This window comes from Oncorhynchus mykiss, chromosome 4 (assembly GCF_057628025.1).
Source record: "Oncorhynchus mykiss isolate SJ-2025 chromosome 4, ASM5762802v1, whole genome shotgun sequence".
Classification (NCBI taxonomy): domain Eukaryota; kingdom Metazoa; phylum Chordata; class Actinopteri; order Salmoniformes; family Salmonidae; genus Oncorhynchus; species Oncorhynchus mykiss.
Genome location: NC_143025.1, coordinates 60,246,961 through 60,274,578, shown reverse-complemented (window position 1 = coordinate 60,274,578; position 27,618 = coordinate 60,246,961). Strand labels below are relative to the sequence as shown.

At 47.0% G+C, this 27,618-nt stretch overlaps 1 protein-coding gene across 26 annotated transcripts in view; it reads left to right on the top strand.

The window, feature by feature from the left end:
• The window catches only part of arid1b (AT-rich interaction domain 1B), a 112,352-nt gene that overhangs the window by 78,798 nt on the left and 5,936 nt on the right, over nt 1–27,618 (top strand). For 16 of the 26 annotated variants that reach the window (XM_090232404.1, XM_036975617.2, XM_036975614.2 and 13 more), the window contains 15 exons: nt 1,372–1,615; nt 2,525–2,614; nt 6,163–6,342; nt 10,379–10,748; nt 11,123–11,638; nt 14,655–14,821; nt 15,053–15,174; nt 16,656–16,820; nt 17,363–17,572; nt 17,880–18,093; nt 23,234–23,372; nt 23,533–23,708; nt 24,164–24,320; nt 24,585–24,701; nt 24,812–24,905. In XM_090232404.1, the coding sequence (XP_090088530.1) occupies nt 1,372–1,615; nt 2,525–2,614; nt 6,163–6,342; nt 10,379–10,748; nt 11,123–11,638; nt 14,655–14,821; nt 15,053–15,174; nt 16,656–16,820; nt 17,363–17,572; nt 17,880–18,093; nt 23,234–23,372; nt 23,533–23,708; nt 24,164–24,320; nt 24,585–24,701; nt 24,812–24,905 (2,961 nt within the window). The remainder of the gene's footprint in view (nt 1–1,371; nt 1,616–2,524; nt 2,615–6,162; nt 6,343–10,378; nt 10,749–11,122; nt 11,639–14,654; nt 14,822–15,052; nt 15,175–16,655; nt 16,821–17,362; nt 17,573–17,879; nt 18,094–23,233; nt 23,373–23,532; nt 23,709–24,163; nt 24,321–24,584; nt 24,702–24,811; nt 24,906–27,618) is intronic. The other 10 variants (XM_090232410.1, XM_090232412.1, XM_090232407.1 and 7 more) reach the window with 3 other exon arrangements.

The following is a 27,618-nucleotide window of genomic DNA, read 5'->3' as shown; positions in this document are numbered from 1 at the left end:
AAGGCTATTCTATGTGAGAAATTGCCAAGAAACTGAAGATCTTGTACAATGCTGTGTACTACTCTGCAACTGGCTCTAACCAGAATAGAAAGAGGAGTGGGAGGCCCCAGTGCACAACTGAGCAAGAGGACAAGTGCATTAGTGTCTAGTTTGAGAAACAGACGCCTCACAAGTCCTCAACTGGCAGCTTCATTAAATAGTACCCGCAAAACACCAGTCTCAACGTCAACAGCAATGAGGCGACTCCGGGATGCTGGACACATTAATCTGCTTTGCAAGGGGTGCAGAGCCTAACTGACATACAAAGGTGGCGCGTGAGTGTCGAGTTTGGGGAAGAATTTTCACCATAAAAAAAGCACCTTTTTATAGTGAAGTATTTCATGCATAATCACATTTCTGGTCACTTTTGAGTGGTGTTTTCCAGCTAATTTATTGCCTTTTGGAACAGTCCCACGTTTTGCCTACTGCCGTGTGTGCATTTTCTGTGTTTATAATGTGAAGAAATAGCCTAATAGTTTATCAACATTTTAGGCTTATGTTCTGAGCTGTTGCATCAGCCTCATTTGCTTTTAACAGTTTTTTTATTTGTTGTTGATGCGAGTGGTTGTATTAATTTGGGATCTTAACGCATCCCACAGCCCTAGCATGGACTGCACAGTTTCCACAGGAATCGGTAGCTGAGTGGGAGGGGAGGCAAATGACTTGGTCCCATGCCACTTTGGAGGGCAACTCGTTGGCACTATTAGACATTGGCTCCACTCCTGATAAGACATTGACGCCGTTGCCATGGCTCTCTCATGGGTGTAATTTGGCCAAATTTGTCTAAATACCTGAGTTGTTTCTGCCCAGTTAGTTTTTCAGCAAGTAGGGAATAGGGTGCCATTTGGAACAGACTGACAGTCTAGCCTGACAGCAGTGCTGGGATAATATTTTCCACCATGCGCCTGCCTGCCTGGTTTTACGGTGACTCAATTGGGTAAAGCCTTCCTGGACTTCAAGAGAAATTTCCAACACTCCAATGTCTCTCTGTCTATGTTTGACGTTATGTCAAGTCATCAAGTAACTGGTAAAGATTTGACTACCTACCGGTGGAGGTTCTTAATGTGTATTTCAAGGTGTTCTTGACCTTAGCAGACTGGCTCGAAGTCAGAATTTTTCCTGTGTCATGTTAATGTAGAGCACACAACGGAGCACGTTTTTAAAATGTTTTGCAACCGGAAACTAATTTGCGTTTGTTATTGGTCTCGTCCAGGTAGTTGCTCACTCAGTTTTTTTTTTCTTATTTCTTTTGGTGTGTGTGAACACCACCCTGGCTTTCCCCTTGGTTTGCCTCACACTAACCTTCCTCTCTTGTCTCCTCTGCTGTTCCAGGACCTGTCTGGCACCATAGATGACCTTCCTACGGGCACAGAGGTGGCCGTCAGCTCAGCGGTCAGTGCTTCGGGGTCCACCAGCAGCCAGGGCGAGCAGAGTAACCCGGCCCAGTCTCCTTTCTCTCCCCATGTATCCCCGCGCCTCCCCGGCCTGCGCAGCGGCCCCTCGCCCTCCCCCGTGGGATCACCTGTTGGCTCCAGCCAATCACGCTCCGGCCCAATCTCCCCCGCCAGCGTCCCAGGTATAGAACGAAACCCTGCACCTAGTTCTAGGAGTAACCTTCAAACACTATACCCCATCTCACACACACACATATCATACTCCAGACAGGGAACAAGGGCCATTTTGCCAGGCTTGATACACTAACTGAATTTGTAGTATTTCAGCCATTTCTAGTTCAGAGAGCAGTTCTGAGACCTCCACAGTGGAACAGCACAGCTCTGGTTGTCATGACTGGCACAACTGTGGAGGAAAAAGAGCTCCTTTGTCTCATTACAGGCAGTTCTTTCAGAACTTCTTTAGCATTAGCGACTCTATAGTAGTTAGTCACAGTGGAAGAGAGAAGTCTGGTTCCGTACAGGCAGCTGGGGATTGGTTCCGTACAGGCAGCTGGGGAGGAGCTCTAGCCTCAGCTCCAAAACAAAGGCCTCAGTCATTAAAATAGTTTCTAAACTATGTTAGCAGTTCGGAGTCACTGTAATACAATTACTCTCCCACAGTGCAGCGCCTTGTTGCCCGTTTGACGCCAGGCTGGACTAGTTTAGGGAGATTTGTCCTTATTTGTGGCCAGAGTTACAGTTTATACCCCGACCCTTTCTCTCTCGCTACTCTGGGTGGTGATAACGAGGTCGACGGGAGACTATTTAGTCATCTACACACACACTCTCACCCCTGCTGGGAGAGCCGTCAGCCATTAGCCCCCACACTGAGGTACCAACGGACTTGTGATCGCCTCTGCATCCCATCGCCACAGAAACTGCTGCACACACACACATACACTATAGGGCTCATTAAAGGGCACCAGGCACACAGCTCCCAGGGAGAGGGGTTCGTTTTGCTAGACACACTGCTGCTCTTCGGGCCAACACACTAACACGACAGATATGGATGTGTGTGTGTCCCACTGACGTTTGCTTCCCTCTTCTCCCAGGCACCCAGATGGCCCCCCAGACCCCTGGGAACATGTCTGATGTGGGCTCCCATTCCACCCTGAGCCAGTCCCCCATGTCTCAGGAGAGAGGTGAGATTTTCCTGCACATCACACCACCTTGGGAACCACGATCCTCCTCTCTCTCTCCAGGATATTTACCATGCGTGTGAACGATGAAGTCCGCGGGAATCGGTATACGCTCGGATAAGTCAAGTACGGGGGGGCTTTTTGCGCACGTCCACTTCGATGGTTTGATAAATGAGGTTCCCCTCTTGTACACAATCTTGACCCTATGAGGGAAATATTTGAACGGAATATGGGCAACTCAAGCTTTTAGTCCCTCCCTAATGATGTATACTAGTGAACCTATGTCCCTCTAGGAGTCAATTTCCCCTGCTCGGTCGCAGGTGTTTTCCATAGGATCATTAGTACAACAGATTAGCCATAGATCATCTTCCCTTCAATGCCTCTAAACCACTGGGCTGCTGTCAGCACTGGGCCAGACCTCTGGCTGTGTCCCAAATGGCACCCATTCCCTATATAGTGCTATGATTTTGGGCTCTGGTCAAAAGTAATGCACTATGTAGGGAATAGTGTACTATTTAAGACGCAGACTCCGCTTCATAGAGGAACCGTAACTCTGTCTCTCAGCAGCGGCTGCCAATATGGTTGTCAGTGATGTCAGGCCATGTCAATGAGGCTGTTCAGCACTGTGGCTGGGGGGGGGGAGTAAAAGCCCAAATCAAATCATATTTGTGAGTAGTAGTCAAAATAACACCTCGCCAGCCAGCCAGACAGAAGCTTTTTCTCACTGTCTGAAGGGGATCGTTGTAACAGTGGTGGCATTAATACAAATGATCACTCACTCCAAGGCCCAAGCTTGGGGAGGGGAGTCAATTAAAATAGGTTTTGTGAGTGCTGTGAAAGCCCAGGGAAGGGGAAAGTCATGTTTTTTTTCTTCTTTTGACCTCATAGAGACTATAAATAAATTGTTAAAGGGATAGTTCACCCAAATGAATTGCTGTCTTACCGTGTCCATAGACTGATTACAGGGCAGGGTTTTTGTTAGGAAAGGTCGGTACCGGACATTTGGCCAGGAGCATTTTAATTCAAAAACATTTAAGACATTTACCGGGTACATATGCATTGGTTGCGCAACCTGATCAGGGTGTCCAACCACAGAGCTCTGAATGCCAGGAATCACATTTACTCTGAATAAAAATACAAACGCAACATGTAAAGTGTAAAAGATCCCAGAAATATTAAATACACACAAAAACCTTACTTCTCTCAAATTTGTTTACATCCCTGTCAGTGAGCATTTCTCCTTTGCTAAACTAATCCATCCACCTGACAGGTGTGGCATATCAAGAAGCTGATTAAACAGCATGATTGTTACACAGGTGCAACTTGTACTGGGGACAATAAAAGGCCACTTTAAAATGTGCAGTTTTGTCACAACACAATGCCACAGACGTCTCAGGTTTTTGGGGGAGCGTGCAACTGGCATGCTGATTGCGGTAAATGCGCTGTTGCAAGGGATTTGAATTTCTTTCACCATAAGCCACCTCCAACGTAATTTTAGAGAATTTGGCAGTACGTCCAACCGGCCTCACAACTGCAGACCACGTGCAGGGTGGCATGTGGGCGAGCGGTTTGCTGATGTCAACGTTGTGAACAGAGTGCCCCCATGATGTGTACATATTCACTGTCTTTATCATTGGGTCAGTGCCACTTTTGTTAGTCCCAGAGTAGTCTACCCTGTAAATTGTGTGGAAAAACATTCTGCTAATGTGTCCAGTCATTTAAAATGTAGTAGAATTGCATGCAATTTGTTTAAGAAAGGCCAACATTTTCCTGTGATATAGCCTGCTTACTGGACGCCACTACGTACTACATTGAACAGTCTTTTTTTGATCGAGTTATATTATTAGCCTATTATTAGCCTATTATTAGCCTATTATTAGCCTAAATTATGACTATCTTACATAGGTCTACAAATGTGAGGTTGCATGGAATGCTTTTTTTTTTTTATAAAGGTGCATTTTTATGCTGAAAATGAGCTTCCCCAAACATAAAACCCATACGCACAGCAATGCGCACAAGGCAGTAGGCTACGCTAATTGCGTTATGTTTGTTCCGTAATGCAATTAGTGGGAAAACACCATTTGTGAGGGGTTTCATGTGACAGAGAGAGAAAATATCAGTTGAAATTTAGAAAGGATATGTAAATATGCAACATGGAGCACGGGTTGCTAATATGACTAGGAGTGTGCCTTTGGTTACTGGACAATGGGGAAAGAAAAAGTTGATTTGGAAACCAAAAGGCTACTTGTTTCAATGGCATATGGAAGTGTTTCTAAGATAATCGCCTGCACGTTTGGTTAGATTTTGGCTAGGCTACTATCAAGGCAAGGCGTGCCTCAAAATAGTTAGTAAACCGTTCAGGTTTTAAACAATTAAGTATGTGTTTTCAAAATGCATACTGCCTCCAGCTCATTGCAACGTGACAATCTGAAGCCTGCCTAGTTGCCAATGCACTTGAATGGCGAATGGGAAGCGTGCTTCAATTCACCAGTTGAGAAGAAAGAAAATTGTAGGCCTCTTTTTAATTGTGACCATGTTTGTTTTTTTCTTCCTTTTTTTTTTTACATGCAATTGCCTTTAGAATTTTTGCGCACTGATTGGGCTTATTAAAGCAAACGTTTCACTCCAGCAGCAACAAACTTCTGTTTGATGAGCTGTCGCAGCATCTCTCGTGCTACATCAACTGGTATTTCAATCAATTAATTGGCTAAAATACATTTGAACATCTTGGCCATGTTCTGTTATAATCTCCACCCGGCACAGCCAGAAGAGGACTGGCCACCCCTCATAGCCTCTTTCCTCTCTAGGTTTCTTCCTAGGTTCTTGCCTTTCTAGGGAGTTTTTCCTAGCCACTGTGCTTCTACACCTGCATTGCTTGCAGTTTGGGGTTTTAGGTTGGTTTCTGTATAGCACTTTGTGCTTCTACACCTGATGTATGAAGGACTTTATAAATACATTTGATTGATTATCTCGCAATGGGCTTTTTTTTTATTTATCTTGGACAATTGACCGGCGGCAATTTTATTTATCGTCTTTTCATTTTTTTGAACGGAAAAGCCGGCTAATACCGGCTAACGGAAACATTGAGACAGGGTAAGGAAACAGTATGTAATTTGGGTAAACTATCCCTTGAAGTGGTAGTGAGGTACTGTATTCAAATGATTGTCTCACTACTATGCCCTTAGATGTGGTTTTGATCAAGATGAAAAGTTCAAATTTATAACAGATGAGACCTTTTCTGCAGTGGCCGGGCGGATGTATTAGCTCTTGTGGTATTTGTCGCCCTATTCAGATCAATTTAAATGTTTATTTGGTCGTTCGCTGTAGCATTTTAGTAGTGCTTTTCAACAGACAAGGCTAAGTGTTACCATTCAATTGAAGTGAGTTCACTTACATTGAACAGACTTGCAACATTGACAATTGGGTTCTCATATCATTGAGTGCGTGAGAGATTATTAGAAATGTCTATTTTTTTTAAGTACCCCCATTCTAACCTTCCTTTAGTTCGGGTCTCAGTTTGAATGCATTTAAGATTCTCTCCCTCCCTGCAGGGTTCCCACCTGCCACGCAGCGGAACACCCCAGGCCCCCAGCAGTCGGGCCAGGGGCCCCCCGTGTCCCCTCACCCCTCCCTGGGGGGCTCCATGCACCCGGGCTCCTATCATCAGCAGCAGCAGCAGGGGGGCCCTGGCCCCTCGTACGGATCCCAGACCAGCCAGTACGGCCCCCAAGGTAATATTCCGCTCCAGGGGGAAGTTTCCCCGAAGTACAAAACTAGGATCAGCTTCCCCACCCCCAATCCTAACCTTAACCATTTAGTAGGGGAAATGCAAAGCTGACCTAAGATCAGCATCTAAGGGCACTTCCCCACAAGGGGATACAGCCTCCGTGCTAGGGACTGATGAGTATGTCGGTGCCCAGTAAGACAGTCCAGCCCGTTTCTTCACCCTAGTCTGGCCTATAGAAAGACTCAGTCTTTACTTAACTCACTTTATTGTCCACTTGGGAAATGTGTTGCAGTGTGATGTACACATTTAAATGGTGTTTAAGAAACAGGACAAGAACCATGCATACAGTACACAACGAATTCACAATAACAGTTATATACAGTATGAGAGAAGAGCGGCCTGCTGGGGTTAGTGGGTGGATAGGGGGGACACTCTCGCCCCTGAAGCAGAAGGCTATATTTGACATTTACATTTAGCTCTTATCCAGAGCGACTTACAGAAGCAATTAGGGTTAAGTGCGTTGCTCAGTGGCACATCGACAGATTTTTTTTCATGTTGTTGTGTTGGGGATTTGAACCAGTGACCTTACGGTAACTGGCCCAATGCTCTAACCACTAGGCTACCTGCCACCTAGTGGAATGGTGCCAGTGCTATGACTATCCTATGGCCCAACTCCAACACGTTTCTACAGGGTTGGAGAGAGCTGGGCTTTTTCCGCAGCTAAGTAAATCTCCAATCAACCTCCAAGTTTTCCATTCTCTACATATACTGTACTCTCCCTCCCCTCCCGTGTGTGTGTGTGTGTGTGTGTGTGTGTGTGTGTGTCAGGGCTGGGGTAATGGAGGAGAGCTGTGTGGCTGGCTGTGCTATCCAGCAGACCTGGGTTCAAATACTATTTGAAATAATTTCAAATACTTTATCTGGGCTTGATTGAGCTTGCCTGGCTCAATGGAACCAAAATAATAGTCCCAAAACTCTAAACCCCTCCAACCTTGCACTCTACAGGGACTAAGGCAAATGCTCGAAGTATCTGAAAGATTTCAAATAGTATTTGAACCCAGGTCTAGTGTGTGGTGTTCAGAGCCTACTCCAGGCCTAGCAGGGCAACAGAGCAGAGCAGTGGCACACACACACAAGCAAGGACTATTAATCAGGCTTCTGGAGCGGGTGGGGGCGAGGACCAGAGCTATGAAAACACACACACATCGGCCACGCATTCATCATAAAGGCACAACGCATGAGATGGATTACCATAATGACCCAATGTGTGTGTGAGCCCCCGCTCCAGATGAGTACACACAACCCAGCACACACACACACACATTGGTTCATGGGTTGGTTTTCTTCCTCAGCTGAAACAACAGAGTAGCTTGATGAATGCTGCACAGCAGGCTTTCATCCAGTCAACCAAAGGGTTCTCGACGCGCCGCATGTCTCCAGTAATTCAAATAACTACATTCCAACGTCTCAACCCTAAAGAAAGCCTAAAACAGAGGCCCCTTCACAACTATCTATAAGCATCTATGCAACAGCCCTGAGCAGTACAGATCCCTGTGGGCGCTGGTCAAAAGTAGTGTATCATAAAGGGAATAGGGTTCTATTTGTGACTCCATAGACTTTCTGTGGACACTCAGGGAGGTGGAGGGGGGTTTACCTAGTCTCTGATCCGTGTCACACCCAAAGATGTATACAGTGAACAAAAATATAAACGCAATATAAACATGTAAAGTGTTGAAGTTAAAGATCCCAGAACTGTGCAAATACACACGAAAAAAAGCTTATTTCTCTCAAATTTGTTTACATCCCTGTTATAGTGGGAGCGGGCAATTGGCATGCTGACGGCAGGAATGTCCACCAGAGGTGTTGCCAAAGAATGTAATGTTAATTTCTCTACCATAAGCCGCCTCCAATGTTGTTTTTGAGAATTTGTCAGTACTTCCAACCGGCCTCACAACCGCAGACCACTATGGCGTCGTATGGGCGAGCGGTTTGCTGACGTCATCATTATGAACAGAGTGCTCCAAGGTGGCGGTGGGGTTATGGTATGGGCAGGCATAAGCTAAGGACAATGAACACAACATTTTATCGATGCCGATTTGAATGCACAGAGACACCTTGATGAGATCCTGAGGCCCATTATGGTGCCATTCATCCGCCGCCATCATCTCATGTTTCCGCATGATAATGCACAGCTCCATGTCACAAAGATCTGTACACAATTCCTGGAAGCTGAAAATGTCCCAGTTATTCCATGGCCTGCATACTCACTGGACATGTCACCCATTGAACATGTTTGGGATGCTCTGGATCGACGTGTACGACAGTGTGTTCCAGTTTCCTCCAATATCTAGCAACTTCGCACAGCCATTGAAGAGGAGTGGGACATTACAAGGACACAATCAACAGCCTGATCAACTCTATGCAAAGGAGATGTGTCACGCTGGATGAGGCGAATGGAGGTTACACCAGATACTGACTGGTTTTCTGATCCATGCCCCTACTTTTTTTTTTTTTTTTAAGGTATCTGTGACCAACAGATGAATATCTGTTTTCCCAGTTGTGAAAAAACTGTAACTCAGTAAAAATCTTTAAAATGGTTGAATGTTGCATTTACGTTTTTGTTCAGTGTATAAATCAAATTAAATCGGTCACATACACATATTTAGCAGACGCTATTGCGGGTGTAGCGAAATGCTTGTGTTCCCAACTCCAACAGTGCGGTAGTATCTAATATACTATTGTCTTATATATATATATATATATATATATATATATATATAGAGAGAGAGAGAATATATGTATATATATAGAGAGAATATACACACACACACACTAGAATGACTGAAAAAAGATTTAGGAAGATATAGAAATGCATTTATTAATGTCTACATTTAGTTTTTACAACATGTATTATATTACAGACACCTTAATGCAAACTTCTAAATGATGTCTGAGCTATAAAAACATTTTTAAGTCATGTTATTTTCCCCACTACAACAAAAACTACTTAAATACATGTAATTTTGTCCTTGAAATATTGTAGAATTCCTATGGCGGACTGCACCTTCTGGGGAAGGTATGGCCGACCCAGTGGTTTCACAGCCTCTCATTGACCAATACATAGCATCAGCAATCCAGGGTTAAAAACATCACTGGTCACACCCTCTGTTCCCCAGGGGGATTCTGGGTATAACATGACTCTACAGAGGAGCTGTCGCTGCCAGATCATTTCCATATACACTGAGTGTACAAATCATAGACTGACCAGGTGAATCCAGGTGAATGCTATGATCCCTTATTGATGTCACGTGTTAAATTCACTTCAATCAGTGTAGATGAAGGGCAGGAGACAGGTTAAAGAAGGATTGTTAAGCCTTGAGACAATTGAGACATGGATTGTGTGTGTGCTCCATTCAGAGGGTGAAGACAAAGATTTAGGTACCAGGCGCATCGGTTTGAGTGTGTCAAGAACTGCGACACTGCAGGCTTTTTCATGCTCAACAGTTAGTCTGGCTGCCAGGACTTAGGCCTACACTTCCCCACTCCTATCCTCTCATCCCCCTCTTCTGTTCTTCTCTCTTCTATCCCTCTTTCCTCCTCACATCATCTCTTTCTCTTTCTCTCATCCTCCTCTGCCTTTGAACAGAGCTCGTTATAGGGGCAGACCTAGAATAACTCCAGGAAGAGCCAAAATGGCAGCTCTCCCTCCAATGCCATGGCCGAGAGTCTTTTTGGAAGTCTCACGTGACAAAAGCATCTCTGTGCCCCCCCCCCACTCTTGTGAAATACACTATAACAGATTGTGAAAGTAACCGGTCTGGCTGGAGTGAACATCCAGTGTCACAGAGGAACATGAGGCAATGCTCTGTTCACATCACATTGCTTGCATCCCAAATAGCATCCTATTCCCTATGTAGTGCACTACTTTTGACCAGGGCCCCTGCTTTTGAAAGTCTTAACATAGATAGAAGAATGAAGTGTCTGTGAATCAAGCTGATGATTCTCAGTCCTGATGAGTTACTGTATTTCTCTGTCTCTAGGTAACTACCCCAGGCCCCCGAACTACGGCGGGGCTCCCAGTGCCAACTACAGCGGCCCCGGCCCTGGCATGAGCAACAGTTTGGGCATGAACGCCAGCAGCCCCATGCATGGCCAGGGCCCCGGACAGCCCTGTGGCTCCATGCCCGCCGGGCGAGGCTTGGGTCCAGGGGCCAGCGGGCGCCCCTACCCCTGTGCCACCACCAACACCATGGCCCCCACCTCTCCCAGCATGCCGCAGCCTGCCGGACAGGGTCAGGGCATGAGACCGCCCCTGCCCAACGTTAATCGCAAGCCGGGCCACGAGGCAGGCCCCGGCCCCAACGCCATGCAGGGTCCAAACGCTGGTTCCAACCCCTCTGCCCAGGGCCGGTGAGTCAGGACAGGGGCCAGGGAGGGCCACAGAAGGGTTATACATGCTAATAGTGCACGTCCCAAATTACATACTACCCCCTATTTTCTTTTACCCCCTTTTTTACCAGGGCCCATATGGCTCTGGTAAAATGTAGTGCATTTTACCAGAGCCATAGGGGATATTGGGGATATTGTGCCATTTGGGATGCAACCAAGGGCTATACTGACACATAAGTTCCTCATGTTCACATTCACTCCTCCACACCCCGCATCCACCCATCTTTCACACACTAAGGTTATGAGGTGTGTACTAAAGAACGCTACAGACCTTTTCCTCATGTCTCTGTGTGAGTTTGGAAACCAAAGACTTCTCCTTCCGTCCTTCACTCCAGGCCTCCCTACACGCGCTCCCCTGCCTACCCCAGCCAGGCTTGGCCTGGGGTCCGTCCTCCCCTCTCTCCCTCCCCCCATCCCCACCCACAAACCTCCCCACACCCTCAACCTCATCCCCAATACAGCCCCCATCCTCACCCTCAACCCCATCCCCATTATCACCCCCAAACCTCCCCACACCCCCATCCCCAACACAGCCCCCAACCTCATCCCCAACACAGCCACCATCCTCAACCCCATCCCCATTATCAGCCCCAAACCTCCCCACACCCCTATCCTCACCCCCAAGACAGCCCTCATCCTCGACCCCACCCACATCCTCGACCCCACCCTCAACCCCATCACTCTCCCTCCACCCACCCCCATCATCAGCCCCACCCTCACCCCCAAACCTCCCCACACCCCCATCCCCGACCCCATCACCCTCCCCACTCTCCTTCCTACCACCCCCAGGTCAGCAGTGCAAAGAGCCATATCCATCCCATGATGCAGCAGCAGCAGGCTGAGCAGTACGGGTAGGTGTCAGTGTCACGGCTGCAGTCTGTAATACAGACTCTGCATGCTGCTGTCCACTGGTCACATCACTAACCTAACCCTGGGCTGCACTGGAGACACTTTCCCCCCGCTCACTCAGACAGACTAACCCTGGGCTCCACTGAGGCTCTGCTGCACAGGAGTCCCACTCCTCAACTGTGGGTTGTTGAGACTAACCTGGCCACTGGCCAGTAAACACGGGCATGTTTTCTCTCCTGCTACTGCATGGCTTCGTCAGAGACCAGCGGATGTGTACAGTACTTTATTTGCACCGTCGAAGAAATCCCTTGACAAATCAGAGAAAAGGGCCAAGCAATATTATGACCCTGCAAAGTCAAAACAATGCTGATTAGAAATTCAGAACTTGATTGAAATAAAACATGGGCAACGCAAAAGGATTGGATATATTATTAGCGAGACTGCCAGTGCTCCCTCTAAGCTGCGCGCGTGTGTGAGGCGCGCAGCTCCCCCAGGACTGCCGCACAGAAGAAATATCAGCCCATGCAGAGAAGCATGAGATTGAACTTTTCCCCCTTAGTTAACTATCAACGTTTCCCTTTACTGTGGGAATTGCGATAGAATCAACGCAATGTTAGCCACTTTCAATACAACCTTCTGAAACAAAAGGAACTATGCAAGACTTAATCTCTTACATAGTTAATATGTAAAACTTTCTTGTAGGCATAACGCATCGGAGTAGGATTCTATTGCATTGACAGGCACCACTCAGCCCGTACTCTACACACTAACCGGTGCGGCATAACCAATCAGAGCTACGGTAGGCCTGTATGTAAATAGACCATTGCCATATATGGATCTGTATAGAACAAGAAGGGCCCGCACACTGTTAAAGCTCCCCAATTCACCAATTCAGCGTTTCCTTCCGAAACGGATCTTCATCAGGTCAAACACACTGAGGGTTCACATCCCAAAATATACACATTTCACCTCACATGACCATTGCGTACATGGTGAGTGCAAAAAACATATGTATATCTCTAATAATTAAATAACAACGAGATGGGTGCATGTAATGGTTCCAGAACATAATATATATTTGCAAAATGACCAAGTAGGTGACCTGGAAGGCAAGACAAATCAAAGTGACATGTTCATGAAAGAAATGGTCTGATATCAAACTCCTGGCTCAGACCTCTAGGAGACATGGTACACAAACGCTGAATCCAATCCTATTCTCTTCTCAATAATAGATGTTAGTTAGTGAGTTATTAGCCCAGTTATAGATCATTTGTAGTCAGAAATTGGGGGAGTCATAGCTTTCTACGAGAACACAAAACGTGTACATTTCTAGACATCTTTGAGAAGCCAGAAAAATAGCATTTTTTGTTTTTAAGGGGCAGTGTTGTATTTGAGACAGGCTTGAATAAGCTAAGTAGCCAAAAGGCAGAGGGCAGGATCATTTTCCTGATTCTCTGTAATAATTAATGGTCATGTGGTTTCTTGCACCAAACAACACGACAACATGTTCAGTCAACTCCTTGTCTGAAGGACAAGTGGATAAACGAGTTCATGTCAACCTCTGTATGTTTTTTTTTTCTTCTTAAAGTCTCATGGAATGTTGGCCTACATTGAACACCACTCATTGGCTGGTACTGTAGGCTGAACGATAGAACAGCTATTTCCGTGTTACCATATTATGGGATGCATTTTCTACATTGTTTTTGACAGTAGGCCACTCTGGTAGGCCTACATTATGATCAAATAGCCACAGTAGCCTCTTTGACCACTGTCTGAAACTGTAACTTAAAGCGGGTACAGCCTCAGTGTTCACAGTAAACGCGTGATGGAAGTTGCACAGACCTGAAATTTGCTCAGTGGCCCCCCAAAAATTGAGGGACCATTTCTGTCAGACCGAGTGAGAGAGGGAAGGTAAATCCAATCCCCTGTAGCATTAGTTGGTTTGTAGCTCTCCATTAGTTTAGTATTGATGTAATTGGTCATGTAGATGGTCTCATTATTAGCATCAGTGGATTGGGAGAGGAATGAATGTTGGTACCGGGGGTGGGAGAAGACAATGGTTGTATCCCAAATGGCACCCTTTGGGCCCTGGTCAAAAGTAGTGCTCCATGCAGGGAATATGGTGCCATTTGGTACTGGTAGGGTATGGACGTGTTACTCCAATAGAGGTCGGGGACGTTACTCATTTAATTTCCCCTCTAAGGGAAATGGAAGAGGGAGGAATCGAGGCGTGTGCTGTGTTTGAGTACTTCCCAATAATCTTTCTTTTCTCCTGAAGTGTGCACTCATTCACTACTTCCCACAAATCTAAAAGCATTGGATTTGTGTAGGCATGAGCTAGAGCTTTGAGCTTTCCACTATATTTCTTATACCGTTAATTTCCCTTTGAATCGGTGAAGGGAAGTGAACGAGTGCACACTTTTGGGGGGAAGGAGACATTATTAGGATGCACCCTCTGTGTGGCGCACAGGGAGCCTGACGGTGGGTGGGAGCAGTGAACACAGGGGGTTTCTTCTCACTGCTCCCCAGCCTTTAGATGTGCATATTATTTCCCCCCCCCCCCCCCCCCAGGATTTAGTGTTGTAAATGTTCGCTCTCCTTCCTCTGTTTTAACAGTGCGTTTTCTTTGAGGCGTTGAGAAAAGCTGCTGCCGGACTGCTTTTCATTACCGACATGCACTATTCATATTGTCTCTTGCTCACAACTAAAATCCCTCAATCTACCAATACTTCCATCTGTCCGTCAGTTCAACTTGAATGTACTGTATAACAGCGGAGACTGGTGGCACTTTAAACCGGAGGACCGACTCCTAGTAATGGCTGAACCGGAATGAATATGGTTTCCCGGTGTTTGAGGCGGTTCCGTTCATTCCATTCCAGCCAGAACTGTGAGCTGTCCTCCGCTCACTAGCCTCCACTGATAGTTGAGTGGACTGTATGAATATAATGCCTTTGGTAATGATGTTATGTATTAAGGTGATGGTAAATGACTAATCCAAACTCTTGCTCTGGTTTTCAGGCAGGGAATGACCCCCATGCCGCACCACCCAGGCATGAACCCCATGGGCCCCGGAGGTGTGGGCCCCAGCCCTGGAGGCCTCTACAGCCAGCAGCCAGGGGCTAACACCTCTGGAAGGATGACTCCACAGGGGCCCCACCCGCTCTACAACGCACCCCCACCCTCAGGTATGCCATGCATTCTGACAAGGCAGCTAACTAATAGCCTGTTCCCAGATCTGTTTGTGTTGTATAGCCAACTCATATGATCATTCATGGGCATAGGAGTTGTCTGTAAAACACAAACAAACAGATCTGGGTTGAAACTCGCTAACTAGCCCAATGTCTTTTTACATGTATACCAGACAAGCCCCAGTATAACAGTGAACAAGAGCCTAACCCCCTTTCCCGTCGCCACAGGGCCCATGCAGATGGGAGGAGAGGGGATGGTGGGTCCCCCTGACCCCAAACGGAGGCCTCCAGAGCAGCACAGGGAGGGCAGCACTCCTGCCCCTGCCGTCGAACCACCACCTAAACCCAAGGTACCAGCTATCGCTCTAACAGAGGCATCCGCTTTTCCTCTCCGTCTCTTTTACATGTACTCGTTTCCTGCCAGTGCCTCTGAAAGCATGTCCTAATAATGCATGTGTTTGGATGAGGAACCTGAATGTGGCAAAGCGCAGCAAACACCGCATCTAACGAGGCAGCAGACAAAAAGGAACACAGAACTGAGAAAAACATTCTTGAGTCGTTGTGAGGATTTTCTAAAGGAAGAAGCACTGACATCGGTTCGCTTTCTCCATCTCTATCATAGTCTTCTTCTGTGCCCACTGGGAGAGAGAATGCCAAAATAAATACTGCTTTATAGCGGTGCCATTTTGTATTAAAAAAGGCTTTTCATGCTCTCTTTTCAGCATATTGTTCATCATTATTACCCCACTCATGACTGTGTGAGTGAGTGTCTTTTTTTGACTGATTGTGGATGTGTGACAGACAGGCGTACCAAAATAACCTGTCTCCAGTCAACTGCAAAGAACTTGTTACTGTTCACAATGCTCTCTCTCTCACGGGCTCCCATTTCTCTTGTCAGAGCTTCTTTTGGGGTTTTCCTGTTTTTTTTCTCTCTCTCTCTCTCGTTTCACCCCCCTCCCTCCCTTGTTTCAAATTCCCCTCTCGCTGGTTTAGTTTGGTATTTGTACTCCTCTTAGTTCCAGACATAGTTGTGTGAATGTGAACAACTTTTTTTTTTCTCTCCTTCCCGCGTTCATTTGAGTCTGTTCACCTCATTACCGGCTGGTGAGAAAGGCCTCTTGATCACAAACTACTGAAAGAGGTCTGTCAGCCCAACTCGTCTGTGAGGAACTTCTGTTATTTCTGTTCTGTCTCAGGTCTAGTTAATGATCACTCCTCCTATATTTGCCTGGCTTTGTGCGTTTCTGCTGTCAGGGCAAAGACCGCAGCAGTAGCTAGCACGGCTTCATGTTTCAACTCGTGAGAACATAAGAGTACTAGTAATAACGGCTTGTGGCCTTTGGTGCTAAAGCTCCCTGCCTGCTCCTGTTTGGCTGCCTGCCCTAGAATGCTGTTGCTCAAACCCGTCTAGTATGGCTGCTCTCACCGTGTAGTTTCCACCGTGTGATTTTCCAATTGTGTTGGAATATTTTGAAGCCAGTCAAACCTGCCTGAAAGACTCCAGGTGTGACTGAGAGAAGGGCCATCGGGGAGAAGAAAGGGGGGGGGGGGGGGGAACGCAGAGAAAGAGCGAGCGAGGCAGGCGAAAGGTTGCATACTGGCTCGGGTTTCTCTGTGGGGTTTCTCCGTAGTGTAGTTACACACACGCGCGCGTTGGCTTCAGACCGCTGAGTGCTCACTCACAGGATGCCTTTGAGGAAAGGTTTTGCATGATTGTTTGACTCTGTTTTTGTGAGAAAGTGTATGAAAGTCCGACCTGAAATCTCTCATCACGTGTGCGTGCGGCGTGCGTGTGTTTTATGTTTTTGTTTCCGTCTATTCCCCGTCGCAGGACCGCTACAGCTCCTCTCAGTGTATGTCCCAGCCCCCCACCCCGTGTCCCCTGTCCCCCAGCCCTGCTAGTCTGTCCTCTTGTCACGGGGCGCAGGACAGCAGAGATATCATTAGCAGCCACCCTGCTGTCGCTGGGGCCTGGCCAAAGACCCCCACCAGCCCTGTAAGTGCCTCAAGCACTTTTACTCAGCTTGTTGTTTACAAAAAAAAAATGATACATTTTGTTTGTCTTTGTTTTTTGACGCCTGAAATGTGATTGTGTTGTCGTTATTTGTGACCGAGACTTTCTTATTAAGACATGCATGCAATTGGAGCTGGACAAAAGGATTCCCTTCTAACACTCTCTTTCCTCCTACCTCTTTCCCATACGGCGCTGGTTACCTGGCAGTCCTGCTGCCCCACAATATCTCAAATGCTTCTCTTGTCACATGAAACTCTCTAGTTTGTATTGCGTATTATTGTTAGGATGATTGATTGTGTTAATGAGAAAGTTCTCCAATCCTGTGAGTGGACCTGTGTCACATGCTCCGTTTCTGTTTGACAGCCGTGGGACCTACCTGGCTGGAATATACAACAACAACAAAGTCTAATAATGTAAACCTGGATGTTGATCACATCAGTCTGTATGAAAGCGTCCATAACCAATGACAACAGTGGTAGCCCTGACTGACCTCCCCACCTCTACTATATGTCCCACCCCTTTAGAAGCCCAGCCCGGCCACCATGACCAATGAGAAGATCCGCATCCTGTATGAGATGGGTGGGGAGCCCGAGAGGAGGATGTGGGTGGACCGCTACCTGGCCTTCATGGAGGAGAGGGGCACGCCCGTACCCATGCTGCCTGCCGTGGGCAAGAAGCCCCTGGACCTATGCCGCCTCTATCTGTCTGTCCGAGAGATAGGAGGCCTGGCTATGGTGAGTCTTAAGTGGCTTCCCCTAGGTACAGATCTAGGATCAGCTTCCCCTCCCCCAATCTGAACCGTTAGTGGGGAAAATGCTGGCTGATCACAGGAACGATAGGCTGGAGACTTTAAGCAGTAGGTGTGCTGCATCTACACCTCAAATTCGTATTTCCATCAGACAGCGCCTTACGTCACCGATCGCTATTTACGGCCGATGTCACCCATCCATCCTAGTGCTACCAGATCATATACGCTTTCATACCCAACTCTGGTTGCTCAGTCTTCTGTTGGCCATGCCCTCCCCCCCCTTCCCTCTACAGGTGAACAAGAGTAAGAAGTGGAGGGAGCTGTCTACCCACCTCAACGTGGGCACGTCCAGCAGCTCCGCCAGCTCTCTGAAGAAGCAGTACATCCATTACCTGTTTGCCTTCGAGTGTAAAGTGGAGCGGGGAGAGGAGCCGCCGCTGGAGATCCCGGGAGAAACCAAGAAACAGGCCCAGGCGCACCAGGCTAGGATCCAGCCGCCCTCACCAGGTGAGTAGAGCGATGGAGATATGTATATCGTGTGTTGTAATTCTGTTTGAATCAGTGAAACGGTGGGCGTTGTCCAGGAGGTAGGCTCATGCCCTCTGGGTCGTGTCGGCTCGGACAAGGCTTACTTTACTAGGAACTGTAGCCACGTCACTGAGCTGTGACCTGTTGCTTGTGACACAGGCGGGTTGGCTGACAACGTCACGAAAACGATGGGCGCGCATCGATGTGGCCCGGAAGGCCGTGCTGGTGTTATGCTTCTGAGCGGCCAGATGGCTAGCAGCAGTGACAAGAAGCTGCCGTGTGGCGTATCGTAGGTGGCTCGTTTCAGCCAGTCGTATCTTGTTCTTGACACCACGTCTTGTTTTGAGGTGTTTTGCTAATACGGCTAAAGCGTATGCTAATACGGCTAAAGCGTTTAGCTAGCTAACCGACAACTGTAACGATGTATTTGAGAGACAACAAGTGCTCATGGTGCAAATGTATTTATATTTTCAATTAACATTTGGAGACGAAATCTAGTTTTAAACAGCCAACCCCATCTGTTTTGCCCCATAGTTGCGCGCGTGTCCTGTTTTTGTTGTTGCTAAACAACCAACCCGTCCATGCAGTGCAATACAGACCTGTAATAACGCATTCATCTATGCTATGTCCCACATGCGGTGAGTTTACCGCCCTTCACTCATTCCTCTGTAGATATAGGAACATTACAACAAGTCATTGTGTGTAACACCTGCTGTACGTCCAAGGTGTGAATGCTGTGTGTGTAGACGAGAGTGATAAGCTACCTGCTGCTGTGGTTGACAAATATGTACAGCCGTGCATAGTCATCATACACAGGCATGAACAGGGGAATATGCATACATCCACAGGCAGCCCCGTACGGTGTGTCTAATCTAAGCACATCCTCTGCTCACTCATCCGGCCCTCCAGTTAATCCATCTCCATTCTCCCTGGGCTGGCTACTCCCTCCCTGCGCCCTCCCAGCACGTGGGTCTATTTCTGTCTGACAGGTGATTGTGTCAAACTGCGAGAGGGAGGGAGAGGGGAGAGCTGTCAGACAGCCAGCTGTAGGATTCCCCCCCCCCCCCCCCCCCCCCCAGGCGAGATGGTTGATGTCAGAGGGAGAGCGAAAGAGGGGGGGGGGGAGAGAAACACAGTTAAGACCGGGGGGGGGGGGGGGGGGGGGGGGGTAGAGCTGTCAAGCAGCGGGGGAATTACCCTTCCCCCTAGAGAAGATGAATAGGGGAGGGAGGAGTGTGGTGTGGCTGTCTGGGATATAAACAACAGTGACCTCCGTCTGACCTAGTTTCCCACAGACAGATGGACCAGTGAGGCAGCATTTTTTTTTTCTCTCTCTCTTTGTCTCTCTCTCCCTTGTTCTCGCTCTCTCCCCGCCTGATTATGGTGGGGTCATGTGGGTTCACGCTCAGAGAGAGAGGGGGAGAGCGATGGCGTGTGGCTGAACCACTTCATTGTTTACTTTTGAAACACCTCTCATTTACAAACACATTGACCTGGCCAGCCAATTCTCTCTGCCTCTCTCTCTCTCTCTGCCTCTCTTTCTCTGCCTCATATTATTACAGACAGGGTTTTTAATAATTTCCTGAATTGTCAGGTTTCTTTTATTCTGGTCTTGTATCGTTAATGAGAACAGTCATTTTGATATAAGGAGATGCCAGAATGTAAAATTCTGAATTAATTGCATGCATCCCAAATGGCACCCTATTCCCTATATGGTGCACTACTTTTTGGGAAGCCGACGTTATTGCTAGACTAAGCAGTCGTCATACATAGCAGAGCCGGCTTGAGGATCCATCTAGCCTGAATCAGAGAGGTAACATTGTTGTACCAGTGGTGTATTGTACATGTATCATAGATTTTTTTACATTTAAGTACTCATATTCATCTCGTACAATGTTGTTCTTCTCATATATTGAGTTCGAAGCATCTTTCTTTCCCAAATTCCATATATACAACACAGATTTAGATGCATATCTCTACCTCTAAACTTGCGTTTTGTCCAGGGGGTGTCCTTGTACAAGCTGCCTCATGCTACACAAACAGAAGAGGGGCTCCTTCCCTCTGGGGCGTTCTGGTTCTGACGAGGCTTACTTATACTGTACATACAGTATTGCAAAATTGTTCAAGCTCAGTCAAATTGCATGGTGACCGCTCATGGACTGCACTCTTCAAGTCATCCCACAGATTCTCGATGGGATTAAGGTCAGGGCTCTGACTACGCCACTCAAGGACATTAACCTTCTTGTCCTTCAGCCACCGTACGGTTGCTTTGGCGGTGTACTTTGCGTCATTGTCATGTGGAAACGTGAGCCATCGCCCCATTTTCAACTTCCTGGCAGAGAGCTGCAGGTTCTCCTCAAGAATCTGTCGGTATTTTGCACTGTCCATTTACCCTTCTATCCTGACAAGCGCTCCAGTCCCTGCTGAAGAGAAACACCCCCACAACAGGATGCTGCCACTGCCGTGCTTTACTGTAGGCGTGGTGTTCTTTACTGTAGGCGTGGTGTTCTTTACTGTAGGCGTGGTGTTCTTTACTGTAGGCGTGGTGTTATTTACTGTAGGCGTGGTGTTTACTGTAGGCGTGGTGTTCTTTACTGTAGGCGTGGTGTTCTTTACTGTAGGCGTGGTGTTCTTTACTGTAGGCGTGGTGTTCTTTACTGTAGGCGTGGTGGTCTTTACTGTAGGCGTGGTGTTCTTTACTGTAGGCGTGGTGTTCTGTACTGTAGGCGTGGTGGTCTTTACCGTAGGCGTGGTGGTCTTTACCGTAGGCGTGGTGGTCTTTACCGTAGGCGTGGTGGTCTTTACCGTAGGCGTGGTGGTCTTTACCGTAGGCGTGGTGTTCTTTACCGTAGGCGTGGTGTTCTTTACCGTAGGCGTGGTGTTCTTTACCGTAGGCGTGGTGGTCTTTACCGTAGGCGTGGTGTTCTTTACCGTAGGCGTGGTGTTCTTTACCGTAGGCGTGGTGTTCTTTACTGTAGGCGTGGTGTTCTTTACTGTAGGCGTGGTGTTTTTTACTGTAGGCGTGGTGTTCTGTACTGTAGGCGTGGTGTTCTTTACTGTAGGCGTGGTGGTCTTTACTGTAGGCGTGGTGGTCTTTACCGTAGGCGTGGTGTTCTTTACCGTAGGCGTGGTGTTCTTTACCGTAGGCGTGGTGTTCTTTACCGTAGGCGTGGTGTTCTTTACCGTAGGCGTGGTGGTCTTTACCGTAGGCGTGGTGGTCTTTACCGTAGGCGTGGTGGTCTTTACCGTAGGCGTGGTGTTCTTTACCGTAGGCGTGGTGTTCTTTACCGTAGGCGTGGTGTTCTTTACCGTAGGCGTGGTGGTCTTTACCGTAGGCGTGGTGTTCTTTACCGTAGGCGTGGTGTTCTTTGCCGTAGGCGTGGTGTTCTTTGCCGTAGGCGTGGTGTTCTTTGCCGTAGGCGTGGTGGTCTTTGCCGTAGGCGTGGTGGTCTTTACCGTAGGCGTGGTGGTCTTTGCCGTAGGCGTGGTGGTCTTTACCGTAGGCGTGGTGGTCTTTACCGTAGGCGTAGTGGTCTTTACCGTAGGCGTGGTGGTCTTTACCGTAGGCGTGGTGTTCTTTACCGTAGGCGTGGTGTTCTTTACCGTAGGCGTGGTGTTCTTTGCCGTAGGCGTGGTGTTCTTTGCCGTAGGCGTGGTGTTCTTTGCCGTAGGCGTGGTGGTCTTTACCGTAGGCGTGGTGGTCTTTACCGTAGGCGTGGTGGTCTTTACCGTAGGCGTGGTGTTCTTTACCGTAGGCGTGGTGTTCTTTACTGTAGGCGTGGTGTTCTTTACTGTAGGCGTGGTGTTCTTTACTGTAGGCGTGGTGGTCTTTACCGTAGGCGTGGTGGTCTTTACCGTAGGCGTGGTGGTCTTTGCCGTAGGCGTGGTGGTCTTTGCCGTAGGCGTGGTGGTCTTTGGGTGGAAAGATGTATTGGGTTTTCGTCAAACATATAGTTTTGCGTTCAGGCCAAGAAGTAAAATTGGTCTCATCTGGCCACAGAAACTTTTGTCACTTGGTCTCGGAATCTACAATGTGCTTTTCGGCAAAGTTCAAACAAGACGTGGCTTTTTGGGGGGGAAGTGGTTAGAGGCCATATTTGTGGAGCGCTTGCGATATCGTGGTCACAAGCTCCTTCAAAGTCGACATTGGTTTCTTAGTCACTCTGATCAGTCTCCTCCTCCTCCCGGTCATCCAGTTTGGAGGGAGGGCCTGATCTATGCAGGTTCTGGGTGGTGCCATACGCCTTCCACTTCTTAATAATGGTCTTACCTGTGCTCAGAGGGATAGACAAAATCTTTTTATATCCATCCCCTGACTTGTGCCTTTCCGCAACTTTATCTCCTAGATAATTTGAAAGTACCTTTCCGCCCATAGTGGATTCTTTGCTTTGAATTGAACTACTGCTTTTATTCTGAACTAATCTGTCACTATAATTGATCACAGATGGAAGCCAATTAGCTTGATTTGTGATCTGGAAGGTGGTTGGTTAAACCCCAGCAAGTTTGCAATTGCAATTGTGGGAGGGGGGGTGTTCACTTATTCAAATAGGGTATTTTACAGTTTTACTTTCAAATACATTTTTAGAGTTTTCATATGTATGTTTTTCCACTTGGATATTGTGGGTTACTGTGTGTAAATAAAGGGGAAAAGGCAACAAAAGGTGAACATTTTGAAAGGGGGTGGTGACTTTCTATACCCACTGTACATATCTCTGTACGGGGCAGCAGGTAGCCTAGTGGTTAGAGCGTTGGGCCAGTAACCGAAAGGTTGTTAGATCGAATCCCCGGAGCTGACAAGGTAAAAAAAAAAAAAAAATCTGTCGTTCTGCCCCTAAACAAGGCAGTTAACCCACTGTTCCTAGTCCGTCATTGTAAATAAGTATTTGTTCTTAAAAGACTTGCCTGGTTAAATAAAAATATAATGCAAAAAATATGCTGTATGGCTGTGTCTTTTCCCTCAGGCTCCCTGTAGAGCCCCCATGTTTGTTGTATAATTCAGTCAATATTTCTTAAATACAAAGTGTTCAGTATCTTACTCCATTAGTTGGCTGTTACATTTACCAGAACTCTGTTTATTTAGTTTTACAATTTTGACTGCCGTTGCTCATTTTCCCCCCAGCCAACTCCGGCTCCCTACAGGGACCCCATACCCCCCAGTCTACAGGCAGCAGCTCCATGAGTGAGATGCCAGAGGGTATGAAGCGCCCCACCCCAGCCACCACACCCCACGGACACATGACCCCACAGCCAGGAAACAGGTAGAGGCCAGGGCCCGGGGGCCACTCAGTGTGTTGTAGGGATGTCCGTGTTTCTGTGTATGTTTGTGTGTGTGACTTAGTCTTACTGTATACACACATGGATACCCTTTGTATCATCCTTTCTTGTCCTCCTCACCCCTCCTGTATGTGTCTGCCTCAGGAACAGTGGTGGAATCCGTGTCCAGGATCCCTTCTCAGAGATCAGTGACCCTGCCTTCCACAAGCGAGGGCCTATGCCCTCTGGCGCCCCCTACCAGCAGAGTGGCGGTAGTTCAGACCCCTCCGTGAGGATGCAGTACGACGCCAACAAGGACCTCTATGGAGGGCCCCAGAAAGGTGAGTGGACCAGGCGATCTTAAAACACGTAACATAACACAGTGCACTCATACATACACTGGTATTATCCCCATTGCTTGTGTGCACTGTGAATTAGATGAAAATCTACATAATACACCTATTGTCTGAATAGGATATGGTCTGGTACTTTTTAAATGTCTTTTTCGTCCTTGTTTTTGGTTAGGCCATCAGAGCCGATGTAAAAAAAACGCTCTGTAGGGATGATTGTTTCCTTAGACTATGTTGCCACCCAGTGGTCAACTGATGTACTACACACCCTTGCCTTGGATAATGCTTGATATGATTATGATTGCTGATGACATCTGAATCGCCTGTATTTGCAAAGTGCATTTACACGTACCAAGGAATTTGACCTGGTGAAAGGGTGCTGACTTAGTGTTGACACGTACTCTACATACAGTATATACAATACCATGTCTATTCTCCCTCCACAGGGCCAGGGGGAAGTGAGTCCTATGGACCAGGTCAGATGCCCAGCGGTGCCGTGCAGGATATGTACCCCCGTGCTTCTCCCTCAGGAGCCATGCCAGGGATGGGCATGGGCCCCGGCCCGCGGCCACAGTACCCCTACGGGCCTGGCTATGACAGAAGGTGTGTATTCTGCTAACCATAGTAGATGCGTCGCTGGGTGTTATACCTGTAGGAAAAGGGTAGTTTCGTGCTCAAACAACTGGAGTAGAGGTGCCACCTTCAAATCGAATGCTGGATCAAAAGTTGAGGCACGGCACTCTCTTATAAAAAATATATTATTAATTGTAAATCACGAGTCATTAACATGGCACGACGTTTCAGTCAGAGACATTGATCAGAGAGTTCTATAAATGCCCAAAATAATTGTTTCCTCCTACCTTCCAGACCAGACCATGTGATGGGTCCAGAGGGGGGTATGGCTCCCCCTGGGGGTCAGAACAATATGGGACCTTCCAGCGGTGACCCCAGCATGTACTCTGCCAACAGATACCCTCAGCAGAGGTAAGACGTCCGTCTAGGCTAATGGTGATCATCAGTTTAGCATTGCGCAGAAACACGCCCTTGTCCCCATCTATCTATGTTCTAACTGGTGTCATCCTCCTCCGCCACAGACCACATGGACATGAGAGTTACGGGCAGCAGCAATACCCTCACGGCCCCATGCCCTACGGTTCTCACCAGCCTGGAATGTATCCACAGCAACAGGTCAGTCCCAGCCTCCCGTTCCTAGAGGGCATTGTGCTTAAGCTACTGAATCTATTGGAAGTGACCTGGGAAAATAGACTAACTTAGCCATTTCAATGCAAAGTGAAGTTTAAACTCAACTCGATTAGCAGTCTACTAAGAAATGGTCAGCACATCATGCAGGGAGAAAAGTAAGGTCCGTACCGGTAAAACATGAGCCCTATCAGAATAATTACAACTAAATGTCAAGAAAACTGTCTAGTACAGCATGATTTAAAAACAAACAAAAGACGGGACTCTGACGCGTGCGGAGATACAGTATATTGATTAGTCTCTGACATTCTGAAGCTGACATTCTTCAATTATTGTAGGAGACCAAAAAAATTGCGCTTTTCACTTTCTGAAAACAGATGTTTAAACCCAGGCAGGTTTCAGGAAAGCGCTTCAGTTGTTGGGTCCAGCAACAGATGAATAGCCAGGAAGCTTACTTTAAAAAAAAAAAAATTGAATAGAGACATTGCTGATTTTATCAGTGTAATCAGATTGAATATATTAGGATATGTTATTGACATTGAACTGACTTCTATAACCTACTAACCAGATGCATTTGCCTTTGAATAGGGAATAGCGTCATGTTCTGCCAACTATTAGCTGAGAAAAAAATTGCCACAAGGCCAAACCTATTGCCGACCCCTGCTGCACACCATTCTAGTTTAACGGGGATAGGAGTTTTTTTTGTCTCGCCTAGGGCGGCAGAACGTCCAGGGCCAGGCCTGTTAAATATGCCCATAAATGTTTTTGGGGAACGCAAGTGCACACAAAGACGTCCCGTACCGGGAAGAAATGAAATATTTCACCCCTGACGTGTCTTGTTGCTAGTGATCTTAGGCTTGTGTGTGCGTGCGGCTGCTCGGCCATCGAAATCCATTTCATGAAGCTCCAGAGGTAAAAGTTATTGCGTTGACATTGCTTCCAGAGGCAGTTTGGAACTCTGTAGTGAGTGTTACAACCGAAGACAGATGTGCTTCAGCACCCTCCGGTCCCATTCTGTGAGCTTGTGTGGCCCACAACTTCCCGACTGAGCCGTGGTTGCTCTAGATGTTTCGACTTCACAATAGCAGCCCTATCAGGGCAGAAATTTGACGGACTGACTTGTTGGAAAGATGGCATCCTATGACAGTGCCACATTGAAAGTCACTGAGCTCTTTAGTAAGTCTATTCTACTGTCAATGTTTGTCTATGGAGATTGCATGGCTGTGTACTCGATTTTCTACACCTGTCAGCAATGGCTGTGGCTGAAATAGCCAAATCCACTAAATTGAAGGGGTGTATCTGTGTGTGTGAATACAGTATATTCGGAAAGTATTCAGACCCCTTCCCTTTTTCCACATTTTGTTACATTACAGCCTCTGTTTACATGCGATATCCCCACCTATGAGTGAAAAGTATGTGTTCTATAGCTATAAAGTGTAGGGAGGAAGATGAGCCATGGTTGGCTTCCATGCAGTGTTGCGCAATGGCACAGTCCATGTTTTTATTGCAAATAGCAGCCTTGTGTTCTACGACGCAAAGTTGCTATGCTTGTTTAGTTTGACCGATATAAGCAGCCCCGCTGACGCATTTGAGCATGTATATGATATTTGTGGTGCTACAATAAAATTTTAAAAAAGATAGTATTGCTCGTACTGTCACATTGTACACAGTGGCCACACTTGTAATTGCCATTGGGCGAGCTCGGGAGCCAAGTGACACGCTTCTTGGGTAGCTGCATGCTGTGCATAACGGAATCGCATAATCGTTAGCTTTGCCGGTATGTTCCGCGTAGACCGGGTGGTTACTGTCTGGGGGTAAAAGTGTATTCCTACTCTGTGGAAGATGGTATACTCCAACCTGTAGTCTTTATTTTTGTGAATTGTAAGATCCAAGAAGTCTATTTTCTCCCGATTTCTCTCTGCTGTGAATTTATATATACACTACCGTTCAAAGGTTTGGGGTCACTTAGAAATGTCCTTTAAAATAACCTCAAATTGACCAGAAATACAGTGTCTACATTAATGTTGTAAATGACTATTGGAGCTGGAAATGGAATATCTACATAGGCGTACAGAGGCCCATTATCAGCAACCATCACTCCTGTGTTCCAATGGCACGTTGTGTTAGCTAATCCAAGTTTATCATTTTAAAAGTCGAATTGATGATTAGAAAACCTTTTGTAATTATGTTAGCACAGCTGAAAACTGCTGATTAAAAAAGCAATAAAACTGGCCTTTTTTAGACTAGTTGAGCATCAGCATTTGTGGGTTCAATTACAGGCTCAAAATGTCCAGAAACAAATAACTTTCTTCTGAAACTCGTCAGGCTATTCTTGTTTTGAGAAATGAATGCTATTCCATGTGAGAAATTGCCAAGAAACTGAAGATCTCGTACACCGCTGTGTACTACTCACTTCACAGAACAGTGCAAACTGGCTCTAACCAGAATAGAAAAAGGAGTGGGAGGCCCCGGGGCACAACTGAGCAAGAGGAAAAGTACATTAGAGTATCTAGTTTGAGAAACAAACGCCTCACAAGTCCTCAACTGGCAGCTTAATTAAATAGTACCCGCAAAACACCAGTCTCAATGTCAACAGCGAAGAGGCGACTCTGGAATGCTGGCCAGTTTCCATGCTACAATATGAATTTACAACATTAACAATGTCTACACTGTATTTCTGATCAATTTGATGTTATATTAA